At 39.9% G+C, this 23,061-nt stretch overlaps 1 protein-coding gene across 5 annotated transcripts in view; it reads left to right on the forward strand.

Moving 5' to 3' along the window:
* The first annotated feature begins 948 nt into the window (after window positions 1-948).
* Window positions 949-23,061, forward strand: part of NOX4 (NADPH oxidase 4) — a 120,730-nt gene continuing 98,617 nt past the window's right edge. For 2 of the 5 annotated variants that reach the window (XM_075050117.1, XM_075050118.1), the window contains exons 1-7: window positions 955-1,027; window positions 1,745-1,840; window positions 11,679-11,789; window positions 12,805-12,889; window positions 13,530-13,627; window positions 16,173-16,200; window positions 19,266-19,338. In XM_075050117.1, coding sequence (XP_074906218.1) covers window positions 971-1,027; window positions 1,745-1,840; window positions 11,679-11,789; window positions 12,805-12,889; window positions 13,530-13,627; window positions 16,173-16,200; window positions 19,266-19,338 — 548 coding nt within the window. In that variant the 5' untranslated portion in view covers window positions 955-970. Of the gene's footprint in view, window positions 1,028-1,299; window positions 1,841-11,678; window positions 11,790-12,804; window positions 12,890-13,529; window positions 13,628-16,172; window positions 16,201-19,265; window positions 19,339-23,061 lie in introns of those variants that run through there. The other 3 variants (XM_075050119.1, XM_075050121.1, XM_075050120.1) reach the window with 3 other exon arrangements.

The following is a 23,061-nucleotide window of genomic DNA, read 5'->3' on the forward strand; positions in this document are numbered from 1 at the left end:
GTATTTAAAAGCTGCTAGCAAGAAGGGGTTTTTTTAAAAGCTTTTTCTTAATATAAAAATCAGTATCCGGTGCAACTCCCACTCCAAAAAAAAAAACCCAAAAAACCAAAATCCCAAATGCAAACCAAACACAAAGACCACCACAAAAAGCAGACTGGTTGCAAAGCATAGCAATTGGAACTCGGGACACGGTGGATGTGGAGGTGCCCACAGCACCCTTTCTCGCAGCTGCAGTAGGATTACACACACACCCGGCTGCTTTGTGCCGGGCACAGGACCCTGCCTCTTCCCCTGCCCCTCCGGGACCCCTGATGGAGCAGGATCAAGCCCCTTCCAGCCCACTCCGGCCCTTCCCAGCTTTCGCAGACCTCACGTACAGCCCCACAGCAGTTCCGTGGACAGCCTCTTTGTTTCCCCCCCCATGTTGCAGTACAGTTGCATGCGCCGCTGCTCCCCCACTCCCTCCTGCCTTTTCGTATCACATTTCAGCCGGCGGGGAGTAGGGGTGTGTGTGTCGGGGGGGAACCCCACGGACGGGTTTTTCCCCGCGGGGAAATGCGCTTTTCGAGGTGGTGGTGGGGGGGGGGGGGGAGATGCGAGAAAGCCGGCCACGTCGCTCCGGGGCAGAGGCGCTGGCGGCCCAAAGCCCCTTGGGGCCCCCATTTCCACCGCCTCCGCCCGGCTCCGCCGCGGTTCCCGGGGGAGCCCCCCGCGGTCGGCAGACAAAAGGGGGCAGCGCCCGGTGGTCCGCGGCGGGGCCGGAGCGCGGCGCGGCGGGGCCGGAGCCCGGCGGCCGGAAGACAAGGCGGGGGGTGAGGGGTGGGGAGAAGGGGAGGACCGGCTCAGCCCGGCTGAAAAGGAGGGCTCGATCGCCTGCCCGTCGCCCCCCCACCACCCACCCACCTTCCCACCCGCACCCCCCCCCCCCCCCTTCCCACGGGTGCTGCTGCCCCGCAAGGCGGCCCGCACCATGGCTCTGTCTTGGAGGAGCTGGCTGGCTAATGAGGGGAGCAAACATCTCTTTCTGGTAGGGGGGCTGCCCCCTTCCCCGGGGCAAGGGGGGGGGGGGTGTCCCCTCGGCGGGGCTGACCTGCGGGAAAGGCTCCAGGAGAGGGGGGGGTGCTGCCGGGTGGGCGGCCGGGGGTCGGCAGCGGCAAAGGGTGCAGGAGGTGCCGGGCTGAGGTGCCCGGGCGTTGGGGGGTGGGGGATGTAGGTTGGGGGGGTGTCGGGGATGTGCTCCGTGCGCGTCCCGGTGGGCGGCTGGCAGAGGTACACGCGGGTGGCCGCGGCCGCGGGGACGATGCGGGAGTCCGTGGTGGCGGTGGGGCCGGGCAGACGCTGGACGTGTGTTTGCCCTTTGTTTAGAGGCTCTTCGGTGAAGTTTTGGGGGGGAGAAGATGCGTCTTCTCGGAGGTCAAGTTCTTCCTGCCTTTGTCTTTGTCTCTTTGTTGGTAGTTTTTGGTCTTGGAGCCTTTAGCTGCGGTACCTAACTAAAGATCGGAGTAGGGCTTTGTACGCGGGGGGGGTCGCCAGCTCAGTGAAAGTGAAAATTTCTCGCACGGGGGCTATTCCTTTTAATATTTTAAAATGTTTTACGCTAAATGCTTGAAGTTTGTTTTCCCTTCCCATGTACATGTGTTTATGAAACTGCAGGCATATGAGTTTTGCGAATGAAATGAACGCTGAAAAATTTGCACGTGTAACTTTCTTTCACTTACAGTCTCTTGTTTCTATTTCATTTTAGTTTTTCTGGCTCTCCCTCAATGTATGGCTCTTCTGGAAAACCTTCCTGCTCTATTATCAAGGGCTGCAGTATTATTATTTGCATCAGATGTTAGGGGTGAGTGACCCAGACTTTACTTTTTGCCCTGGAAATCGGGATGCTGGGAGATGGGAAAGGGACAGAATGCATTTGCTAATCGAGGATGACACGAACTGCCTGTTAAGTTTGCAAAGTGGGGAAAGATCAAGTAGGAAATTACTGGGATACTGTTGACAGTTGTTTAGGAGTAGAAAGTGAACAGAGTTGAGAAGAAAAAGAGCCGGTCAAGTGTGGGACAGCTATCCTTCCCCCTCCTCTCCTCCCTCCCGGTGTTCCCAGCTGCAGGCAGGCTCGCAGGAACACAAACATGCTCAACAGAGGACTGGAGCTCAGCTTTTTGTCATCAAAACATTAGCCAAGCTTATGGGCTCGTGCTGGCCAATTCTTTCTAATCCCATTATTGTGATACGTATTTGCTGAAGGAATTCTTCCGATAAGTCTTAGTTCTCTTCGGTCTGTGTCATCCCCATAGATCCTCCATTCTGTGTAAATCATTGTAATGTATGTAATTTTAGTTTTGTTTTCTAATAACAAATTCTTGGAATGGTTTAATGAAAATTTGACTATTTTGATTTAGCAAAGGTAACATCTACCACTACCAGAAGAACCCAAAAAGGTAATTTGGGGAAGTGAGATACTGGTCTGTCTTGTGAAGATATGCACAGCTACACCATTGCAGTTCTTTGGAACGACTTCTATACAAAGGCATAGATTAAGGGTTAACAGTTTTCTGGAAAATGCTCTAGGGTTGGTCAGAATTTGAGAATCCAGGAAAAAGTGGATGAATAACATGATGCTTTGTAACACTATGTCATACTCGGGAATGGATTTCAATGGAAAGTTGACATGGGGTTAAAGCACAGATGATGCACAATCTAACCTGCTGTAGAGCCTCTGGGTTTTATCTTTGGTAGATCCAGTATATATTTTTTTATATGATTTATATCATTGCCATAGCTAGCCAGTTCCATAAACTTTTGTGAACTTGTTTGAAAGTAAGTTGACCTGATATACTTATCTTTTTTTTTTTTTTTTCTTTCTTATGGCTGACTTGGATGTGTTCAAGAAATGGATCTTAGCAAAGTTAGTGCAAAAAGGAGGGAATGAAAATACTTAAACCTTTCATGATGATGACTTTCTTGACAGAAAAAGCATGAAAACGTGTTTAATTTTATCATAATCTCTAATGGCTTTGCAGCCCAGTGCATCCATTTGTAAACTGTGTTTGTTCGTGGCAGAACAAGTGGGTTGCTTATAAAGCAAATGTTCTTGGGTCAACATGTTGGGCCAGTCTGTCAACTGGTATATCAATCAGCAAAGTTCCTCTCAATTCAGAAGACTCGTCTGCCTTGTACCAGCTCATCATCTGGTCTTTTTTTGGTTTTTTATACTTCAGAATAAAAGGCACATACAAAGTTATATAATGTGTGTTCAGAACCTGTGAGATGATTCAAGCAACCGATTCCTTGTCTTGGTCAGGAGATGAGGACCATGCGTTTGAGTTTGTCTAACTGTGTCTGCTGCTGTGGGAAAAAATACCAAAGAAGTTTAAAGACTTTCTAAAATGAGGAGGAGAGTGAGGAGCTGAGTCTAAAAAATACTTTTGGTCGAAGCTCTGAAACCAATTTAAAAATTTTGAAAATGTTAAAGACTGTGGAACATTATTACAATTCACTTTTTACAGTTTGTTTAAATATCATCCTTAGACCCTAAAGTTCGCTTTCTCCCTTCTCTTCTCTCTATATATTTGTATATGCATATAAATAATACAGATTATTTTGCAAGGGTTGGGAAAACTGAACCCAATTTTAGTCTCTTCAGGAAGCTGAGTAAGCATATCCATACTATGGCTGCTGTTACCTTCCATGGGGATATTTGCTCCTCTTCTTTTTCTGTATTGGTTTGTGTAGCCACTGGCCCATGGCCCATCTGCATAACCAGTCTCCTCTCTATTCCATGCGTGTGTGAGTGGCTTGCAGTGCCTCTGTGTGCCATTTCTTGATGTTTGAAAACGTTGAGGTTTAGATGGAAATTCTTCATTTATAATTAAACAGTTGATTTTTTTTTTTGTCTTAACAAAATGAACTTTTTTACAGATACTTTCATGAAAATTGATTCCCTTTTCTAGCCAGTTAACAAAAAATGGCAAAAAGGAATGTAAATTCTTTAATAAAAAAAAATTCTCTTGTTTTTCAGTGCTAAGAAGCTTTTTTCTCTCTTTGTATGCTATGATAGCCTAAAATCTGCTTAAGAACTTCTGCACTTGCAGCACTGAAAGATTTACGCAGGTAATTTTATTGTTTGCCAAGTAAACAGGATGGTGAACAAGAAGAGTTGCTGTACGAAATCAGATCGTGATATGAAATGAGGTATTGGACTGAATATTCTGAATATATTCAATTCTTGCCATGTTTTCATACCATGTCTTTCCTTTCTGATGCGAAGAAGGAGAAAGAATGAGGTTAGTCTTTCATTCAGAAGTCACTGAAGTGGTTCACTTGCCTTCAGCCTTCAGCAGAAGAAGGAGGCTCAATTTTATTCTTTTCCGATTGCATCCCCTGCAACCTTGAACGAGATACTTAGCACAGGATTTTAAAATTATGTAGCTTCCTAATTCCCACTCAATCTTTCAATGACAATCTTTCTGATCCTGAATTCTATACCTCTAAAAAGGCACTAAGAGCATGGTAGTGTCCTGGAAGTGCAAAGAGAAGAAATAAGTCACGGGCACCGATGTGCTAGGAGGAGGAGGAGGTTAATCAGCCTATTCTATGCTACGAAATGTAGTGGGTAAACTTATGTTGTGTCAAATGTCACTGCTTTGCTCAGTTTGAGTCCTGTTAACGAGACCATGAACTCTTCACTGTGGAATCTCCATCCCTGGAGGTTTTCAAAAGCTAATTGGGGAGAACTCTGAGCAAACTTAGTCTGAGTTTGATGTTGAACCTGCTTAGAGCAGGAGGTTGGAATAGGGACATCCCAAGGTCCCTTCCAACTAGAGTAATTCTGTGAGTGTATGATTCTTGTGTAAATTCAACCAGAACCTAGTGGATGTAAACCCTTTCCCAGTACTTTTGCCTTGATGAACCATCCCTTTGGATACTTAATTGCTTGTAACGCTGCAGATCCTATAGTCTTACTGCATGAATGCATTCATTGCTGCTGGTTCAGGAACATGATTCAGATAAAGAATCTCAGTTTTTCATGATTTAATAAATGTTAACTTGTGGCCTTACATTGCTTGAAGAGAAGCCTGGGAAACACACAACAAGCATGGATTTCTTATAAAAGAGTGTGGCAAAGAGGAAAGGAATATTTTCATCTTCATGTTCATAATAGATACTACAAGATGGAGTAGGCATGAATTACAGAAAGGAAGGTTCATAAATTACTTGACGTGACTCCAAAACCTTCATTGTTGGAGTTTTTGTGTCTGCTCAGGGAGAGAAATTGTCCAGATGATTAATTTCTTTGCAGACTTCAAGATTTGTCCCTTTAGATTAGCTTGGCTGTATTTTTTTCCAACAAGTTTGCTTGTGTCTGACCAACAAATTCAGTCCTAAATTCAGTACTGGCCTTACAGAATTCAAATCTTGCTTTTGACAGCATTAAATGAAATGCCTGTTTCTTGTTGCTTGAGTTCCCCATGAATAGAAAGAGCATTGGGCTCATTTTGTCATGGCGTAAAAGGTCTCTTTTTCCCTATTCCCTGTCTAGTCCCTGCTCAGATAACTCTAATGTAGTCAAATGGATGTTAATGCAAGAGATAAGCTTCTGGGTTTCAGACCAGAGTGAAGAAAATGCATCTCAGAAGGATCTCTTTGGGAAAAGATTGAATAACTGAAAATGGGACTGAACAGGAAAAGTGCTACCTCACTTTTTTTATCTATACAGTTGCTGCCTTCTTACTGTGCAGTACTGTGCATCACATTTATCTCATCTTTATTCACTGCTTGGAATATATTCCAGATGTTCCAGTAACTTGCATGTGTCTCCTTGCTAGTTTATAGTAATGATAGAGATTTTACTAATTAAGGCCAAATTCTGCTTTCATTGATCTTTATGCAACCACACTGCAGCCTGCTTCCCCCACACATCTAAGCATTGGAGGGAGTAGTGTATCTTGACCCTTTATTTTACTTAATGCATCGTGGTTTTGCTATTTAATTGTCTTGTAACCAGGCTATTTGGGATTTGCTTTTTAGAGTGTTATATGTAACAAAAATACTAGATTTATGTTGCTGTGGAAGCTATATATGTGCAGGACTCCCTAGTGAAGACTGAGTGTGTTAATCCACAAGACCTTATCGTGATAGTCCCCTTGAATTTGCAAGTAAATCTCTTCTTGAATTGCATTCTCTTTGACTCATTCTAGATTTTTTGTTTGCCAAAACATTTTTTCCTTCAACTCTTTGTCCTTCCTGAGCAGCCCACAGTTCAGCATCATTGCTGAGATTATTCTCAGGAATGCCTGCTTGGTGAGTTTCAAGTGAATGGTAAAAATATTGATTCTCAGTAGTGCGGGGAGGATACCCCATACCTCATGAAAGAGCTAAAAATTTTGTTACCATTGGCCACTCCTGATGTTTCTCCCTTTCTATAATATCATATCCAACTTCTGAGTCATATATATGCAAGCAGAAGACTGAAGTTGAATTAGCGTAGAGAATTGGGCTGCTATTAAATTCTCTGTGTAAAGGATTGCTGGTTTTTGTTGTTAGGTTTTTTTAAAATACTTCATACACTTTTTCAAATGTGATTCAGAAATATTATACCACTCAGCCTTAAAATAATTTTTAAAGGGTTGCAGTACATGAGGTTGGGATTTACAGAGTCTTGCCTCGAAACCTTCCATCTTCAGGAGCAAAACCAAGTCAAACTTTTGTAGAAATTTTCACATGTTCTGGTAGGTTTCCGCTACCCTCGCATTTTCCTTCCCTTCAGCTGCTTCGGGATTTTTTTGCTAGATCTCCAGCCAGATTTGTCAGGCTTAGGGGCAGTAATTGCTATCCGTACAATTTGGATCTCTCCTACATCTTAGATTATCTGTGCTCTGTTACTCAAAACAAGGAGTACTCTATCTATGAAGAAGAGGAAGTCACATCAAAAGGAGGCACATTGTGTAGCACAGTTTGTCCCACCTATGAAAATAAATAGTTTTAGCTGCTCTAGTACTGATTTGGGGAGGTGGTCTGTGATACTCTGCAGAGCAGTATGTGGCTTATGAGTCTGCCTGCAACCTTTCAAGTTACCCTGAACCACAGAAGATTGAAAAAGTTCAAAGAAGGGCCTCCAGAGAGAGCATCGAGTGTGGTGTCTCCACTGCCCCATGACCTGTTTAGGATTGTTTCTTGTAGATGGTGAGGTGTTGAGAAACAGAAGCGCATCACTTTTAGGCATGGAAGGATTTGCGGTATTCTTCCATTTTTTTGCTACAAGATGGGCTTAAAAGGTGAGATAGGACAGTATTTGTTGAAGTCTTCCTGTATTCTGCTCTCCAGTATGTTTTGCAACCACGTATTGGATACTAGATTTTTCTGCACAGCAGTTGCAGGTAACATTAATCTGTGTTTATAACTGATGAACTTTTGGGGATTCTGTGGTACACAGTAAGTTACTTTAGCCCTCAACCTAATACTGAAACCGTTTGCCTAAGTACAGAGGAGCTCATTTCCCCTACTTTGCTGGCAGCAACACACAGGACAGCCAACAAGAACTGACTCTTTGCTTCTCTGTCCTACTTTTTACGTTGTATGAGCATAGCCAGGAGTCCATCCTGATTTCTCTGGGACTGTACATCAGGCAGGGATAGCTGGAGGACTTACATTCCCACTATATCTCTGGAGCCCTTTGCTGCGGCTTTGGAGAAGGAGAATATGGTGATTGCTTTATACTTGTCTGGAGAGAAAAATCTAGCCTAGTTTTTAGGATTTGGGTTTGTAGTGGGTCCAGTTCCCTACTATCCTTGCGACAGATTTCCTCTGTGAGTTCAATTAATCCTTTAGTTTTTCTGTGCCTCTTTGCCCCTCCATGAAATGGGATAACAGCATGTGTGGTACTGGGTAGGCAGAGTACAGAAGGAGGTTGTCAAGTGCTTGGATTTGATATTGGCAGAAGTGGATAAAAGAGAGTGTCCAGCAGAGATTTTGGAGGTGTTTTTTTCTCTCTTTTTGATCCTACAGAAATTTCACATGTTACTAACATGAAATAATACTTTTTTTTTCCCCTTAAGACAAAGATAATCTTAGGAAGAAAAAAGGATTATATTTCTCTCATTTCTTAGCTACTTAATAAGGATATATATTCCATTCTAGAACCAGTGAGTTGCCTTGGAGCAAAAATCATCTTTTATTCTACTATTGTTTAAAAATCCAACAACGCACTGTGTTAATTCGTTACTATGCCACCCAGGCAATGCAAAGGAAGTCAAGAAAGAGACCACTTGGAAACCATTTGGAAGGAATTAGTTTCATGGGGATATTTTTAGCCTTTGGATATATGTTAAGAGCAAACTTAGTACTCTGTTATTCTTCTGGGTCTTGCATGAATTGTGATTCTAAGCATTGTTACATGTATTACTTTACCATTGTTTTCAAATTGGTCATGGACTTGTTGCAGCAAACATGCCCAACTTTATTTCTTCAGAATAAAACCTTAAGTGAACCATTGGTGAAAATATTTGAATCGCACTTTCCTAGAAGTGCACTGCATATCTGAAGAAGTAATTTCCTGCTCTCTTTTTTTTTAAATTTTTTTTTTCCTTTGTACAGATGCTGATAGCATTGAATTAGAATTAATGTAAGGGCATTCTTCCATAGTAATTGCATTATGAATGAATATTTGCTCTTTGTTAAATAGTGGCATGGAAAACACAAAGGAAGGTTAGTAGGGTAGATTTTTCGACTCATAGCTGATTCATATTTTTTGTACTAGTTAAATTATTTGGCATTTTCATTCAGTTAATACTATACAGTGTAGAATTAACTATTCTAGACTACTCCAAACTAGACTGCTTTGTTGAAGTTTTGTAAGAAGAATACTTGTTCTTGATAAATGAAGTCTTGGATAATTGATACCATGCCTGGTTTATGCTTAAACTCAAAGACAACAAAAATTCTCAAGAAACTAATGATGCATCATGTAGGTCATATAATAGAAATTATTAAATTTTTTTAAATTGATTTACTTATTAATTGAATTGAAACTTTTTTCAGCTTTTGGGTGTTAGTCAAGAGCTACACAAATGGTTCAGTTCACTACTTGGTTTTGCATAATATTACTTCCACATAATTCTTCAGTTTTTCAAATCATGCTCATTTAATCAGTGAAATACTGTAGCATATCAGTAAGCTCTAATAAAAATGCTTATATGTGTTTAAGGATCATGTTTTTGGACTTACTGCTTTTATGAGGTGTATAGCTTATTTTTAGCTTCTCTTTAGAGGAATAATAATTAATGAAAATAGAGGCAGTGTTGTAGATGGAAACAGCACATTATAGAGACATTTTACTTGCCATTAAGTCCAATCATTTCAAGGGTATTGCCATTTTATCTGATAGTCCAAAAATATTTACGATGTTCTAAAGTCACTTTAAGCTACTGTCGGCAAGGATAGAGAAATATTTGTTGTGGTTGTTCACATTTATTTTTTTTTTTATCATACTTTGAAGTGGAAAGTGACATCAGCATTCAGTAAAATCTCAGCTCAGTTGCTGAGGTTGTGGCCATTGTAGCTGGTGCTCAGTTGTAGTCATTGCACTTGGGCTCTGGACCAGTTGGGAGAGCCTAGGGCAGGGAGGAGAGGATGGTCTAAAATATGAAGAACATGACTTGTGAGAGAAAAGCAGCCAGAATAATCTCTTATTGTGCACGTGAACAGAGTGTGAAGTAACAGACGAAATAGAAGCAAGGGAGGTTTTATGTAAGGAAAAAAAAGACTAGCAGTGCATTGGAAGAAATAGCGGAGGAGGTCTGGAGAGTGGGAAAGAACTAAGTGATGTGGTTCATTCTAGTCTTATTTTCTATCATTCAGTAGGTTAGAGATGCCTCTGTTGTGTCACTCTCAGTGTAACTTTTGTGAGATCTGCTCCTGGGACGTTTGCCAGGGATCCCGCATTTACATGACAGAGAACAAGGTAGAGCACATTTTGTGGGGTAATTCCTCCTACTTCTCAGGGGCAACTTTTGAGAGAAGGTGCCCTTATGACTGCTTTGTTCTGTGGAAGCTGGTAATGTCTGGTGAGGAAGTCCCTAGCACTCAGGTCTAACTAAATAATGTAAAGCAGAGCCAGAAGAGAAATGGGATTTAGGTGGGGAGCTTGATGCTTCAGGCAGATTGAGCATCTTTACCTTCTGGGTACCTACTGGTTTTGTGCCCAGATGTACTGCAGAGAAAGTGGGGTATGTGAGTGTTACTAACTGACAGGAGGCAGTTTTGATGTTTTATGGTACTGAGAAGCTCCTGTCACGCCATCATGCTTGTCATCTTGGTAGACATGCTGAAGTCCAGTTATTTTGTTTACTTCATTTTTACTAGTTTATGTATTCATCCATTTCTGTGACATGTAGGTAAGTCTGTAAAAAAACAACTTAATAGCAATTATAAATTTTGAAATTACAAGGCTTTTCTAATAATTTTTGTAAAAAAATATATTTCCAAACAAATAAAATCTCTTTGTTTCCCTCTGATTTTATTTCTTCTTCTTGATACAAAAGATATGAATATAATAAATTTTTCACTGATGAAATTTCTTTTGACTGAGAAATAACAAGTGGGGTCTTTTTGACATAAAGTTTCATTTTGAAAAAGTAATAATCTTTAGTAATTTTTATTAGATAATTTGTACCTATTCACATACCTCTGTAGTATTTGAGTTATCTTATAATATTATAATAGTTTTTTATTAATTTCTTCAGGAGTTGAAAAACTTGGGGTTTAGAGAACATTCAAAGAAGTATCCTTCCAGAAATCTGTTGACAGTCTGAAAGCATCTTTTATATAAGCTAGTAAAATGGTAATTCAACCTAATAACTAGGAGAACAATGGCATTTTGCTAACTTCTTTAAAAATCATAAATGAATGAGAGAATATAATAAGATGAAAAAATAGAGGGTTACGACATTAATGTGTGCTTTGTTCATTTATTTGACAAGCGTTTTTGTTCCAATTATGTAAGTTTCAAATACACCAGTGAAAGCATTACTCAAATTAGATTTCAGCTACTGAGTAGTTAAAATGAAGAAAACCTACTTTCTTTAGGTCCAAATATGGCACTGCATAGTGTGAATGGATGAGGAGTTTTGTGACAATTCCATAACAGTCATTGAAACAATATTATCATTTCAGTATAATTGAATAAATTTTTTTTTCACATCTTCTTCTGGCTTGCTTACCAGAAAATCATTACACTTTACTTAAGTGGCTGTCTAGTGTCTTCATAGTGTTTATCCCTCTTTCTTATTTAATTATGTCTTTGAAGCTTTCGGGTAATTTCTCGGTGGACACTTATTGTTGTCTCAGATATGCTTTGTTCCATATGGCTTTGAGCACTAATGAAGATATTGGTTGTTTCAGTAGAAAATTGTCATTTGATGACATTATTGCTGACAAAATTAATTTTGACTAATTTTTTGATGGAAAGGTGAGAGCTGTTTCCCTTGGAGAACAGCATAGCATGCTGTGTATACAGTGGTTTTTCCAGTACATGTAAAACATGAAACTCCACTATTCTGATGAGTCAAGAGAGCATGGGAACCCTTTGGTTTCACAGTAAAGAAAAGGAGGTTGAATACTGACACCTGAACCATTAGAGCATCTTTTCTCCCTGTAATCTAACTCTTGCTGTATTTGTTCAGCTAGGATTGTGTGTTAGCAGAGCTTCAGCATCTGTCCTCAATCTCAACTGCTGCCTGGTCCTTCTACCGATGTGCCGTGTTCTCTTGGCCTTCCTCCGAGGATCTCAGAAGGTAAGTACTGTCCTCAGCATGCAGCAGTTGAGAAGAGGAGGGCCCTGGTCCCTGTTTAGTCTAAAAATAATAGGAAAAAATCTGTTATATCCCTGTTTATTATACAGTATGTGCCTGCAGGGTGCATGTATCAGACATTCAGCCTAGATTCATGACTCCTTTGAAGACAATGCGTTGGCTGGCATTGTCTGGTTTGATTGGACTTGTTGTGAGCAAGCTTTCTTCAATGCATTTTTCAAGGACGGGAGTTGCTGTTGAAATGTAACCAGATGAAGTCTTCTCTTTCTTTCCCAACTCTAATATTAAAGACATCTGTGTCCTCTCTACTGCTTCCTGGTAGAATTCAACAGAGGAAAAAGAACTTCATCTCTGTGTAACCAGAAGTGTCCTACTAGAGATGATAGAACTTCAAATAAAAATACCCAACCTGATATATTCTTTACCATGGGAGAAAAAAAAAAGTTCTGGCAAAGCTAAAAGGGTTTGTTTTCTGTACCAGTATTCAGTAAACAATAGTTTAGCTTGTTTGTGATTCACCAGTTGCTTTTAGAGAAATATAAGTAATGCTTTTGAGTAACATCTGTCTTTTCTAGATGGTTGCAAATTGAGCCTGTGAGTTCTGTCTGTCATGTGACAGTAGCTGTAAGATTTGATGCCTATAGATGCATATATGTATGCAAATGTACCTTTCCCTCTGATCCTGCTCACTAAAGAGTTAGTGAAGCCTACAGCAATTAGTGCTGGAATTCCTAAGTTTTAAGGCCAGAAGGGACATAACTTTAGGTGCTTTTGACATCTATGTAATGCAGGTCCAACTGTAATTTCTTCATTAAGACCTCAAAATTGGCTCATTGACATAATCCTGTAGTTTTAAATTTAGGTACTGTGCTTGCAAGGGTGTTAAAGCTAGTAAAAGCTGAAGTTGCTATTAAATCACCTCAGTTGCTCTTAGTATTTTTTTTTTTTATTTTGCTTTGTTTTCGAAGAGAGATTGCTTGAATTCTTTTCTTACTAGGTCGCCAGCAGGAAAACCAGAAGGCTCCTAGATAAAAGTAAAACTTTCCACGTGACATGTGGTGTTACAATATGCATCTTTTCAGGTGAGATCTTACTCGGCTTGTTTGGGAAACATTGAAGCAGTACTTTGAGGTTTTTCTTGTACAGTACATTTGGGGGTAGTCTTGCTCTGTGCTTCCCTGCCTTAAATTGTGAATGCTTTCTCGGATGTGTATGGGTTTTCGTTTATTTTTTCCTTTAAACACATGGGCTTACATTCTAATGCTGAGCCTTTCCTTAAAATTCCAGTTTCTAAAAGGACAGGTATATGAGATCAGGTCAAAATCTGCTATTACAAGTGACCCTGCATTTTGCCTAAGGAATTAGAGTGAAGAAGCAGGGGGCTGCAGGCTTATCTGCAGAAGAGGGAGCAGTGGAGACAAATACCTAATTCGGTGAAGAAGAAATATTCTTGGGTGGACACCTTTGAATGTTGTCTCCCAGCTGAAGCATTGCAGTACAGAAATGATTGCTGTAGTGTTAAAAAAACTTTAAAATACATACAGCCTTCTGCCATGAATGTCTATAACCTAATTTACTTTAGAAAAAGAAATCCTTAGTCCCTGATGCATCTCATGCAGGTGATGTGTTTATAGCTTGGCATCTGGGTAGCCACTTTTCTTCAGGGGAATATCTACATCTTGTTTACGGATCTCAGCTTTACTCATTTTTATTTTTTTTTAGTCCTACATGTTGCTGCTCATCTTGTGAATGCTCTTAACTTCTCTGAGAACTACAATGAAGACTTTCTGGCACTAAATGCAGCGAACTATCGTGGTGAGGTGAGCCAGCTGCCCTTTCACATTTTGCTTTTAAGTATATCATTTAAATATATGATTATTTGTATATTCGATTCCATTGTATGATCCATCTTTTGATCTAGACAGTGCTGCTGTTTTGTGCACAGAAAACTCACCATCATGTGGATTGCTGTGAATTTTACTTCTTTCTCTGGACAGAGCATGTATTAAGCACTTTCTGTTTAAGCCAGCAGGATTCAATCATATTGGATTATCAGGTGGAGAATGCTGTCATAAAGTCCTTTCACCTTGTACCTTGTTCTTCTGCTTCTCTTCTGCTTCTCTCTGTTCCTTGTGTGGGCCTGATTGAGACACTTCTGCTGCTGTTTGGGAAAATACATTCAGCATTTGCGCAATTTAGAATATAGTGCTATGTGACATATACTGGGCGTTTGAGGATAGTGAGATTTGAGACTGATTTTGCATTTTTAAACTGCTGTGGGAACTGGAGTGTATATGTTAAGAGTGGAATTAGTTATTTGCGTGAACTGGGCTGGAAGCTGATTTCTACTTATGAAATAGTTGGTTTGCATGCCTTTCTCTGACTTTGGTGCAGATCTCTTGCAGGCATACCAGAGTCCTAGTCCCTCCTCCAGGTGCTTGCTTGTGCATTTGGCACTGGAGACAGATTTGCAGATTTTGGGAGGAAGACCAGAGTCCAGGACTCTTTCTCCTTTGGGCTACAATCAAGTTCTCTCTTGTTTATATTCATTCTAGTCTCAAGTCTGCATTTCTTTTTCTACCAGCTTCATTAGGAAAGATTTAAAATGACCCTATCCCAGCTGCATCCTTTCCTGGAAAAGGAGAGCTTGACTCAGCCCAGGCTCATAAGGACCAACAACCAAGGTCTTCCACTCCCTGGGTGAATGATCTAATCACCCAGCTATTCTGTGGCAGACAGACATGCCAACACCAACTATTGTGCTGAGGTTCTGGATTGAACTCCAGTGTCTGCATGTGTTAGGAGTGGTGTAATAGACTTAGCCTCATCAGGAACATTAGCAGGAGCTTGCCTTAGGCTAGAATGTGCCAGGGTGTGCATGGCAGCCTGTACGAAGCAGCCTTAGGAATTTTGCAATAGAAAATGGAGATAATAACAAGTTTTTAGTAACTCTAGGATTAAAACCTCTCGGATTTTAGGTGTTTTGGTAGCTCTTGAACCTTTGTGCTTGAATTCCACTTTGTCGTGGTTTAACCCCAGCCAGCAACTAAGCACCATGCAGCCGCTCACTCACTCCCCCCCATCCAGTGGGATGGGGGAGAAAATCGGGAAAAGAAGTAAAACTCATGGGTTGAGATAAGAACGGTTTAATAGAACAGAAAAGAAGAAACTAATAAGGATAATGATAACACTAATAAAATGACAACAGTAGTAATAAAAGGATTGAAATGTACAAATGATGCACAGGGCAATTGCTCACCACCCACTGACCAACACCCAGCTAGTCCCCGAGCGGCGATTTCGCCCCCCACTTCCCAGTTTCTAAACTAGATGGGACGTCCCATGGTATGGAATACACCATTGGCCAGTTTGGGTCAGGTGCCCTGGCTCTGTCCTTTGCCAACTTCTTGTGCCCCTCCAGCTTTCTCACTGGCTGGGGATGAGAAGCTGAAAAATCCTCGATTTAGTCTAAACACTACTTAGCAACAACTGAAAACATCAGTGTGTTATCAACATTCTTCACATACTGAAGTCAAAACATAGCACTGTACCAGCTACTAGGGAGACAGTTAACTCTATCCCAGCTGAAACCAGGACACACTTAAACCTGTTTAAGTGTGGCAGGCAATCTGGATGCTACTGTCATCTTCTGTAGATGGGTGTGCACATCTGGATGCGGACAAGTTCAGGGAGAGGGACGCTTCGTTTTTCCTGACCTGTATGAAAGCTGCTCACCTCCCCTCACTGCATTTTATTGAAAAAAGAAAAAAGTTTTTCTCCGAAGTGCAGACAAAACCTCACGAGGTGTAGGACTCAGGGGGAGCGAGGCAGTTTCCTGTGAGGTTGACATATCCCCTCTGCCTTTCACATGCGGTGAAGGACGTGGGAACATCTGGCCTTGTGCTGTCAGCTCCTTTGTGTTCAGTCCTGCTTCGCTGGAGTCCACTGTAAATCTCTTGGTGATGTAACTGGCAGTAAAATGCTCGTGGCTTGTCTTTCATTTGAATTCAAAATCTCTCTCTATTCTGCTCCCCTCTGTCCTCCCAAAGGTATGAGATAACTGAGTAAAGTTAAGCTTTCAAAAAATAACTATCTGTAAAATTATCTGGATCCTAATTTTTCGTAACAGATCAGAATTGTCTTCACTGGGGGAACACAAAGGCTAAAGGTTTAGCTTACGTTGAATTACAGTCAGTGTAAACTGTTACCAAATACCAAATCCATTCCTACATCCAGATTTAGGGATTGCTTATGCCTTCAAGTGCGTGAGCTCTATGAGCTACTTATTATTATTATTACATTATTCATATAGATATAAAATCATGTGTGTTGATTGGTTTTTTTTCTCCCCTGTCTGTTTTTCAGGACCCAAGGAAACTGCTTTTTGCTACTGGTAAGTCTGTTGCAAAACTGAATGAGAAAGTTTGCTGCTTCTCATCATCACTCTCCAGACAAAACATTTTGATCCTGTGTTTGCATGCTCCATTTGTTGTATCTCAGCTAGGTTGAGATGTGTTGTGTTAATATAACCTCAGTTTGCTTATCCAGTAGTCAGGAGGGAGGAGTTGCATAAGCCCTGTAGTAGGATGAGCGGCATCTTCAAAGTTGTTGTTGTACAGATGAGTCAGTGGAAAATCATTAGTTTCAAACAGAGATTCTGCATAATCTTAAAACCAAATTCCTAAATGATCCAATTTCTAGAAAAAGAAACATAACAAAAAAGCAGTCTTCTTGCTTCAGCTGGTTTATTTAAGGGTTAGTTTGACTTCAGAGCAATCTAAACTGTTACACAGGAATCAGGCTTCAGCACTCATAAAGAATAAATAAGCAAAGACACTTTTGGTGCAGAAATTTAGAAGGGAGCAATGTTTAGGTATGGAGGGATAGGCAGAAGCCTGAGCTGTAGAGCTTCACAAGCAGGTAAAGGTTCTTCCTGATGTCATCTGTCTCACCAAAAATCACAACTTGGTAGCATTTAGGGCAGGGTCCAAAGGAATCTATCTGGACAGCAATGAATGCAATTCTCTGTCTGTCCATCCCAATACGTTTGCTAGAATTAGCAGCCTGTGGGGAAGTGCTTTCCAAAAACCCTAGGGAAGGTTTAGATCAGTTGAGAGTAGAGGAAGTGAGAAAATTATATTATAGAAATTGAGGTGTAAGTTAACTGCGAACTGGAAATAGGTTGGGTAACTGGTGTAGTTAGTGAGAAAGAGGGTTACTGATGGAGGAGGGAGTTAAAGAAGGGGAGGGAAAATCGGAACAAGCAGCTAAGGATTTTATTTAGTATCTTGGATGGAGGAGGACTTGGGGTGGAGAACCAGTGCAGAGGCCCCATCAAATATTGTCCCGACTTCTGGGGACACCTTGAGACCTCTCTAGTTGAGCAGAGGACCTGCAAGGTGGAACTCCTTTTACTGTCTGACAGCCAGGAACGTACTGCATTTCTGAAAGTTCGAGCACTCTGTTTCAAAAAGCAGTGATTCTAAGTCATCTTAAATTTAAAATTACTCAGATCACTCCCCATCCTAATGACTGGTAATTAACATTTATTATTTGTGCTGAAGGAGTGCCCAGACAGGGACCAAGATTTCGCTGCACTGGGAGCTGTACAAATATGCAAAAAAATGGTTTCTTCCCAAACAGTTCAGAACTAGATTTATTGGCTGATTATTTTAACATAGTGAGAAGGAATAAGGAATTTGAAGGATTTATAGTGTGATGGCTTTTCAGATCAGTCCAGGAAAGTACCTCCTTGTATAACGGTGTGAGGCTAATTGTGGGAGGAATAAGTATTCAAGATTATAGTTAGTGGAGGAAAAGAGAGACAGGGACATGGAGAAGAGGAAACACTGAAAATGCACTGATGAATTGGGACAAGGCTGTGAGTGATTTCATTTTTGCAGTTTGATGGAGAAGAGAATTGAAGAACTGGATGTAAAAGGTGACCTGTGGCTTGAGTGACAGTGTAGGAAGCTGGATCAAGTGCTGTACTGCAATTGGATTGGAAGTATTTGTGTCAGAGGGGAGATTGATTACACGCTACATATCAAATTAGATTAAGAAAGAAGACATGAAGAAGGAGGCAATGGAAAGAATGCACATTTTTTATTGCAGCTGCTTTTAATTGTAACCTTCCCCTGAAGGGGTGAAATTATGTTTCTTATGACAAAACTTCCATTGACTGTAGGACCAGGATTTTTGCTACAGTTTGTAAAACTGAGGAGTGATTTGGGATGTATCAGATTTTGGGTATCAGACTTTTCAACAAGTGGATACTGAGAAGTTTATAAAAAGATAATATTTGAAATTGTATCTTTATTGCTAAAGATTCTAAAATCACAATCAATTATTAAAAAAATTAGCTTGTTCTTATCATTAGGATGTGATCCTGCCAAAGATCCTGGACCATTAAAATCTTTGGGTTTGCCATTTAAGTCCATGAAAGCTGGTTGAGACGCTTATATTCTGACATTAAAACAGCACTTATTTAGCTTTGTGCTTGGTGATTGGCCTGACTGACTTTGAAGCCAAACACGTGGCTTTTAGGGTGACCAGAGACTATGCTTAAAAACTATCAATCTTTGAAAAGTAAAAGGTTTTGATGTAATGCTTCATGGATTTCAGGTTCTTAATTCAGATTCTTAATTCCTGGGATGGCAATTTTGAAGATAAGGTGCTCAGAAAAAGTGGTAACTTTGGTTGGGATTTTTCTAATCTGTCTTTAGGCTGATGGTTTACTGTACTTTGTGGGCAGGATTCTGCTTTAGGGTGAGATGAGTCATGCTGTAGAAATACTTGTTTCTCTCCTTTGACTTAAAACAGAGCTGAGGATAGACTAGCTCTGATACATGTCTGCATTTGAGCAGATGAGTCCAGTCCTTAGTATTTTTAACCTTTCCTTCTCAAATGCTGCCTGTAGATCGCTCTCACAGACTTTGCTCTACGGGCAGCGATTTCAAGCATGATACAATGCCATGGAGAGTAATTTCAGGCTCTTTCTCATTCCAGGATGAAACGGGTTGGCAAACAATTGTAGTGACAGCTTGCATAGAAATTGATTTGCTTGAAGTTTTGTCCCTGACCAGCTTTTTAATTGTGTTCAACAGAGTTTAGGGTTTGGAATAAAAAAGAGATACAGGAACTTGTACAGTCAGTCTTACAAATAAACAAATAGACAGGATTTGTCCTTGCTTAGAGACAAACATCGTGAGCAAAAGATGACAGGAGCAAAGACTAATAGGAAGTTAGTGATGCATGGTGAAATGCAAGGAAAAGGGCAGTTTTCTCTGGGAAGGTGGGAAATAACACAACAGCCGTCTTCAAGAGATAAATATCAAATGCAAGAGTTTGATTGAATCAGAATTTGTATGTCTAATAACTTCCACTTTCTTGAAAGGTCATAGGAGACAAATATACCTCTTCACAGTTCAAATATAAGTTATCTTATGTCCGTTTTAGTTCCAGGTCTGACTGGAGTCATTATGGTGTTAGTATTATTCCTAATGTGTACAGCTTCTACGTATGCCATCAGGTAAGACATAATCTGATCATTATGCTGAAAAATGCCATTTGTGTAATCATATTCTCATACTGATTAGAGGGAATGAAGAATAAATGCAATACGAGGCAAGGAGTATTTAAATGAGTATTAAAAATACCGGGTTTCTTGCCCTATTTTTTTTTTTTATTAGCTTGCAGGTAAATTAGCACAGTGAATTTTGTATTCAAAAAATTACAAAACCTTATTAAGTTGCCCTCAGAGAAAAGCACTGTTTGAGGAATGTGCTCAGTTAAAAATCTAGGCCTTTAAAAATTCAAATAATTCTTTTTTTCCTGTTTGTACAGGGATGCAGTAAACTAAACATATGGGAAGTTCTGTCCAATGCATAAATTAAGTCCACTGGAAGTAAAATAAGACGATATATTTGTCTTAATTCTTTTCACCAATTAATTGTGACAACAAACTGTAAAAAAAACATCAAAAAAACGCCAGCAATGAAGCGAACTGGAACAGAATTGTGCTACTTAAGTAGAATGTTGTGTCTTTAAAGCTCTGCTTCTGGTTGTCAGATATATTCTTTTTAATGTCGATTATAATTCAAAACAGCAATGCAGTATTGGTTCAGAGTAGCTGCTGGGATTTCTAAAGGTTTGGTCCTCCAGTGGGTTCACATTCTGCACCAACATTACTGAATACATATTATAGTATTACATATCATTTGAGTGACCAGCACCTTGGAGGATCTCGCCCTACATCATAGCCTTTTTAAGGCTTTGATTCTGCAATTGAAGCATATAAAAAACCCCTTGATTTTTATAGCAGTCTCTGATGAATTCAAAGACTGGTTATGTAAATACATCATCTCAATTCAGCAAACACTGAAGGATATTTTGATTCCGTATCTTCAAACAGTAACGGTGCTTCACTGATGTAAGCTGGGTATGTGGGTTTGAACTTTGAACTAATCTGTCTTCCCTGAGTAGCAATGTTATCAGGCACTGATTCAAGAAAGTAGTTCAGCAAATACTTGTGCACTTCTTGTAGGCAAAGATACTTACAGGGCTGAGACCTTTGTGAGGCACTGTAGGCTACAGAAGTGCAGGATAAAACTGCTGCACAAGATGTCAGACATGGCTGCACATTATGTAGTCCACACAGACGGCTCTACTTGCAAAAGAAAGCTAGTTTTGGGAAGATGGAAAAATATAACCATTACTTTACTCTGCAGCAGTGAGCCAGAACAAAGTCCTGTTTTCTCCAAGGCCATGATAAATTAAAAAAAAAAAAAAAAAAAGAACAGCATTTATTAATGATTGGGAAATTTAGGAAAATATAAGTAGTCACAGCCAAAGTCTTGGAAATAATTTTGGGATTCATGCAACAAAGGTTTCCGTCTTTTGAAGTTACATGTTTGTTATTTCCTTCTTCAGTTACTAAGTGCAAGTGCTTTCCTGTCTTTCTGCCATCTAGCCAGCAGAATCAAAGCCCTTAAGAGAGCACCTGCATCTCCTGTTACTCTAGCAATAATTCTTATTTAGAAATTTTATCCTGCCTTCTCCCTCAGGCGTATGGCTCAAGCTTATCTTTATAGTGTGTTTTCCTAAGCAAACAAGCTTCCGTGTGCATCTTTCTGTCCCTTTTCAATCTCTTTCCCTGTGGATTCTCACTTGCTTATGATGGCTAAGCTCACGCTATAGTCTTAGGAAAATTAATTGTAAATGTTCACTGCCTATCAGAAACTGGGCTTTTTAAAAAGTATTTCACAGACTATTATACTCTCTTGGATTTCAGCCCTAATCTGCTCTTGCACACTAACCTGCTTAATCATTTCTTCCTTCATATGTTCTTCCTGAATTTTTTCTATGTATGATTATCCTGCTATTTTCGTGTTTTTACTTGTTCAGTAAACTGTGCGAATAAGTATTAGGAGACTGAATTAGCTGCTAATGTTTTCAAAGGGGAAAATGAGTGTTGTTTGAAAAATTTTCCAGATTTTTGCTGTGTCATACCAGAGAACTAGACCAACATTTTTTGTTCAGTAGTTGTTTATTGGAAGGGTTATGAAGTTATTAGAAAATGCAATAAATCCTGTGAATACCAGACCGACATTTTCTGTTCAGTAGTTGTTTATTGGAAGGGTTATGAAGTTATTAGAAAATACAATAAATCCTGTGAATAAAGTTGACATTTCTGCTAACTTTCAAATTAGTGTTGTTCAGGGGTATTTCCATTGAACACAATTACTGCTGACTTTGGAAATCATATATTTAAAGGAATGTTAAAATATAAGCTGCTCCAATGCCATCTCTCTTTGTAACCAAATAATCCAGTCTTCAATTTCATCTTCTAAACTACCACATATATCTTCCTTTTCAAAACTAGCTGTTACAGGGTTAAAAATATTTTTCCAGAACTGTTCTGCTTACTGTGTCCCTTTAAAGCATGGCAATCTCCCCTCACTTTTCTCAGTAAGTTAACTCTTGCAGGACTTCACCTGCAAAATTTTAAAGTAGGTTAACCAACATTAAAATTAAATATTCAAGTTGATCTCAAATTTTCAGGACTTTGTGTTCCTAAGAAATGCATTCATTCTGTGAATAATGTCTATTTTAAGCCCTAAGAAGAGGGCAAAGAAAGTAATAAATGTTCTGAAGAACTATAAAAATATATATGTAGCAGTAGGAAGATTATTGAGTATATTAGAATACTGTATGTATTTGTAGGATACACAGTTAAAGAAGGATACAAGTAAGAAATACATAATTATTAAAATATTGAAAAATATGCTTCATGGTAAGAGGTTCAAGGATCTCCATTCCTTTAGTTTAAGAAGGTGAAGTTGGGAGGACTTGATTACATTTGAGGGAACTTGATACATGGAAGGAACCAGGATTTTATAGTAGAGATATCTGCAGGAATGCTGAAAGAAGAATAAAATGCTCAACTGGCTGGAGGCTGACATTTAGACATATTCAGACAAGAAGTGTACAGTAATTTAATCAGTAATAATATTTAGCTGTTGAAAACAACATGTCAGAAGCTGGGAATGACTTTCCATCACTGAAATTTTGAAAAATCGGTGCATTCTGAAAAAAGTGCTGAAGATCCAATAAAAATGAATTCAGTGTGCAGCTTTTGGTATTGTAGCAATATACCAAATTAAACTTTGAGACCTATTTCAGGTCTGGGGGTAAATGTTACTCTCTTTGTGCCTTCCCATCGTGCTTCGACTCCCCACACCGTCATCCTTTACTTTCATCTTACTGATGTTCTCTCCCACAACTCCTTACAGATACTGATGAGTGACTGCATGGAAATGCCAGCCAGGGTGTGGGCAGTTAGAAATAGTTTGAGCAGCCTCGGGGAGGAAAAAGTGTTAGCGTGGCGCTGAACGGAGGAAGGGTGGCAGGGTGAAGGGGGGGATTCAGAGCCCCTTGCTGTTGCTGGCTTCCTTGGAACTGCTGTTCGTTGGATTTTATTTTGGTGGCCCTCAGATTATCAAAATTATTTTTTCTGTCTTGAGAAAGAAAACAAGTCCCGTATTGACAGAAACAAATGCAGTGTACTTCTCAGATGTATTGAAGCAAGGGTAGGTAGCTGTTTATGTAAAAGGCCATATGAGGGGAAAAAAACTGTGAAAAAAGTTAGTTATGTCAGAGGAGTAGCTTCTGAAACTATGTCCTCGAATTTAAGGTTGTTTTTTATTGAATAATTGTTTTGGCTTATGAATGGGGGTAGGTTTTTTGGTTTTGG

This window comes from Buteo buteo, chromosome 18 (genome assembly GCF_964188355.1).
Source record: "Buteo buteo chromosome 18, bButBut1.hap1.1, whole genome shotgun sequence".
Classification (NCBI taxonomy): domain Eukaryota; kingdom Metazoa; phylum Chordata; class Aves; order Accipitriformes; family Accipitridae; genus Buteo; species Buteo buteo.